Source organism: Branchiostoma belcheri, unplaced genomic scaffold (genome assembly GCF_001625305.1).
Source record: "Branchiostoma belcheri isolate BF01 breed outbred unplaced genomic scaffold, Haploidv18h27 scaffold32, whole genome shotgun sequence".
In the NCBI taxonomy this organism is placed as follows: Eukaryota; Metazoa; Chordata; class Leptocardii; order Amphioxiformes; family Branchiostomatidae; genus Branchiostoma; species Branchiostoma belcheri.
Genome location: NW_017803932.1, coordinates 450,507 through 454,873, shown reverse-complemented (window position 1 = coordinate 454,873; position 4,367 = coordinate 450,507). Strand labels below are relative to the sequence as shown.

General features: G+C 40.4%; 1 protein-coding gene across 1 annotated transcript in view; it reads left to right on the top strand.

Annotated features, from left to right (window-relative positions):
- LOC109474777 (translation initiation factor IF-2, mitochondrial-like) overlaps positions 1-4,367 on the top strand; it is a 10,651-nt gene that overhangs the window by 2,059 nt on the left and 4,225 nt on the right. The window contains exons 4-11 of the mRNA XM_019775139.1: positions 1,832-1,891; positions 2,256-2,364; positions 2,507-2,667; positions 3,130-3,306; positions 3,592-3,641; positions 3,751-3,840; positions 4,072-4,223; positions 4,269-4,291. Coding sequence (XP_019630698.1) covers positions 1,832-1,891; positions 2,256-2,364; positions 2,507-2,667; positions 3,130-3,306; positions 3,592-3,641; positions 3,751-3,840; positions 4,072-4,223; positions 4,269-4,291 — 822 coding nt within the window. The remainder of the gene's footprint in view (positions 1-1,831; positions 1,892-2,255; positions 2,365-2,506; positions 2,668-3,129; positions 3,307-3,591; positions 3,642-3,750; positions 3,841-4,071; positions 4,224-4,268; positions 4,292-4,367) is intronic.

Below are 4,367 nucleotides of genomic sequence, written 5' to 3'. Positions count from 1 at the left end.
GTATGTCATTTATTTTCTGCCACAGTGAAAAATTGACGAAATCACAGAAAAAAAGCACCAGAAAGACCAACAAGATGTCAGCATTCCGTTCAACCCTAGCGCTGAGGATAGCTGGCCTATGTCTCAGACAACAACTTGCCACAAGAACTTTATCTACATGTTTCCAAGGATTTCCACATGTGAAGAAATTAGAAGATTCCATGGAAAAATCTGGTGCCATCTTAAGGAGAACACCTTGTAGTTGTAGCTCATTGCTTAGACTACTTGGCTATGGATACTCACTTGGGTCTTACAGAAGTCATTTTCCAAGAATACACTGTGCAAGGGGATATGCTAAAAAGGTGGGAAACATGTGTACTGTTTTTTGTTGTTGTTGATATTTGTTGTTGTTTTACTATAGGTATGCCCCAGAGAGGGTTTTGATCCAGTATCTATAAGACTAAGACTAAGACTGCATATAATTGATATCAAGCAAAATTACACAATATACAATTAAGCAATTTTTCAATATTTTCATTTCACCTAATTATGGGTTCACCACACCACGAAGTGGTGTGGTGAAACCATATTGCTTTTTCTGATGTTTCTTCTTCTTCTTCTCCTCCTTCTTCTCCTGCCATTTTTTAAATGGATTCAGCTTCTTCATTTTAGGGCCCAAGGTCCTGAAATTTGGTATGGAGGTACAGTGGGCAAATACCCCTAGGCGTTTTTTAAATTTTTGTGATACAGGCTTTTAGAATGGTTTTATTTGAGTTTTTTGGCTGTGTTATAGCAAATGTATTACTGTGTTAGTGTGCCTTGTTTACCACGTTTGGGCATGAGTCATCACAATGGAATGCAGGGCATCAACCAATAGGCATGCAGCTTTCCTCTATTCTTCTTGCTGATTGGCTGTTGGGATTTAACTTGATTAACACCTGCACAGAGCATTTCCACCTGCACAGAGCATTTCTTGCTGATTGGCTGTTAGGATTTAACTTGATTAACACCTGCACAGAGCATTTCCATACTGACAGTATGTCTGTATTCAAGTGTTTTGGTAGGTATTTTAAGCTTTCCTGCTCCAGCATTGGAATGCGGGGCATGGACGTTTTTTTTTATTTTGAAAATCAACAGTTTGCATTATGCAATTAAAAATCCTAACCAATAAAGTAGGGAATAGCTATCCAACTGTTGTTTTAGTTGTATTTTACTTCATATTATAGTTATATCAATGTAAATCATTGTTTTCCCTTGTGTTTCTCATTCTTTCCCTGCCATGTCGTAAAATGTGGTGAACCCATCGCTGTATTTGCTCCAAAGCAAATATTGGCCTTTCTAGTTATACAATGTATTACCCATCATCCCCCAGGCCAGGGCTGAACGTGTTCAGGTTCGCTCAGCTGATAAGAAGGTTCGTAAGCAGCAGGTGCCGACCAGAAGTCACATGACCGTCAGGGAGCTGGCACGGGCCATGGGGAAAACTGAAGGTCAGGTCTCACATTAGAATGTAAAAAACTGGTTTGTTTAAATCTGTTTGAATCATTTTTTATATATGCAAGCTGCTTTTCATTGAGGTCATGAGGGAAGACATAAGGGTCAGACAAAATATATCAACAAGATAAAGTTTACATCATTCAGAGTCTACTCTTTTTAACAAAAGAGCCAGTAAATGTCATTGACAAGATTGTGACTAAATCGACATGCAGCACTACATTGTAACTGGGCAAGGATGATGATGATGATGTATAACTTTCTTATATCTTACAACACCATATCTCTTTTCAATGTACATTTTGTATCTTGGTTCATTAGGAATAATAACATATCTTTTGTCCCACCTTTATATCAGATCACGTCTATGAGTGTCTGTTGGACAGAGATGACATAAATGACCTGCAGTCCAGAACAGGTGAGCATAGTATTATTACATTCTTAGACTACTTATAACCCACCTGACATCTGCCACAAACATTACAAATTTGCCTGTATTACCAATGCTTCCTAAGCATAGAGGAAGTTAAATACTGTTTTACATATTTTAGGTTGTACTCAGCAATGATTTAGTGATATGATACTCCTTTGTCATTTTGCAGTTTTCGTAACATGTGCATGTGGAGTGAGAAAATAAGTTTGTACACTTTGATATTTTTGCTGTTTTTTTTACCACAAAATTTAAAGATACTGCAAACTCTTGGTTTTCCCTGTGAATGTGCCACAAATATAAGTAATTTAATCTACAGTCTTCAAACATAAATTTTTTCCGTTACGTATAGTTCTTGATGCAGCAACCATCAGGCAGGTTGTGAAGATGTCAGGGATGGTGGCAGTACCGATGAAGGAACATGAGGAAAAGAAGAAAGAGATCAAGGATGCAGTTAGAAGGTAGAATTGCACAGAGATCATTGTAACTGCTACAGAAGTGTCAAGTAGTACTTTTGACTTACAAAGTCTGTATTGATTCTTGGTTTAATTGCATTTCATACTCACTGTTGTGACTAATGGCTTTGCAAATGTCCCTGCACAGACCTCCACCTGACCCCTCCGTACTGGTCAGACGTCCACCCGTAGTGACCATCATGGGTCACGTTGACCACGGCAAGACCACCCTACTGGACAGCCTGAGGAAGTCTCACATAGTAGCCGGCGAGGCTGGAGGCATCACACAACATATAGGGGCCTTTTCAGGTACCACACTGATAGATTAAAAAAACTCTTTCTCTGTGTGTGTGTGTCTCTCTCTCTCTATTATAACTTATTGTTGGGTCATGTGGCATAAACGGTAGCGTGTTTGGCTCAGATCCAAGAGGTCCCAGGTTCAAATCCTGTCACCGATCTTATGCCCTTGGGAAAGGCACTTAACGCAGCTTTCCTTACTTCACTCAGGTGGAACTGAGTACCTCGCATTGGTTAGGGACGTCCCTCAGACAGGACGTTAAATGGAGGTCCCGTGTTATATATTGGGGAGAGTTACACCCCACGCACGTTTAAGAACCCACCGCACTTATCAAAAAGAGTAGGAGACCTTCCCGGTGTGAGTGGTCCAAACCTTACAGTCCGGTCTTACGCAGCTCATACAAACTCAAGCTCAACAACCTAGTTGTCTTCTTTTGTTAACATCTGACACAAACATTTTGTTCCTTCTTACAGTTAAGCTGCCCACAGCAGAGAGAATCACATTCCTGGACACCCCCGGACACGCTGCCTTCTCGGCGCTTCGAGCACGCGGCGCCCTCGTGACGGACATTGTGGTCCTGGTGGTTGCCGCTGACGACGGGGTCATGGAACAGACTCTGGAGTCAATCAAACATGCCCAGGCCGCTGATGGTAAACATGGGTTTCAGCCATATTTTGTAGTTGGTCATGTTTGTGCATCATTGAGGTGTCCTTTTTGTCTGTTGTACATTGAGATGTCCTTTTTGTCTGTTGTACATTGAGATGTCCTTTTCGTCTGTTGTACATGTATTAAGCTGTATTAAGCTTGTAAGTGAGAACTAATATAGGGGTAGTATATTGTATGTGACAGATTTGTGGAGTTTAATATATTGTAGACTGAGTAATGAACACTGAAGTGTGAATAACAACCATATTGTTTCATTTCTATTTTCACAGTTCCTATCATTGTTGCCATCAACAAGTGTGACAAGAAGAATTCCGACCCTGTAAGTTGCTTTTATAGGGGTGGGTGTGATTCTAACTGGCCTTTTGTACATGTAGTACCCTTTGTTCTGCATACATGTGTTGAGCAATGTTAACTGTATTGTATTACAGGAGGTTGTCATGAGAGAATTACTAAGCCATGGGATGGAGTTAGAGGAGTTTGGTGGGGACATACAATCAGTCAATATTTCTGCTCTTAAGGTAAGTACGGGTTGTAATACATTTTGTATTTTCTTTACTCAATAATTTTGGTAAAGGGTAAATAGAAAATTGCAGCTCACATTTTTTCATGACACCAGCATACAATGTAGTAATCCCAGAAACATGCACAGATATCCAGGTGTTCAAAGTGTCAGTCTTAGGGTACCTAGTGGAATTATGAGAGTTGACATGTTTGTATTCATAAGTTATTTTTACTTGTCAAATGTGTAGGGGGAAGGCTTGACTGAGCTGGCAGAGGCCATAGTGACCCAGGCAGAGGTCATGGAGGTCAAAGGTGACAACACCGGCCCTGTGGAGGCCACCGTCATCGAGTCTCGGACAGACAAGGGCAAAGGGTATGTATGGGGGAATCCAGTCAACCAGTTGGGAAAAAAATAATGAAATGTACTTTGTTCTTTAAATCATAGGAAATGCTGCCAGTTGGCCTGCAGTATGAATTATCATCTGCATTTAAAACCAAAAGTTATCATATTAGGATAACTGATGTTGTTTCTCCAGGCCAGTAG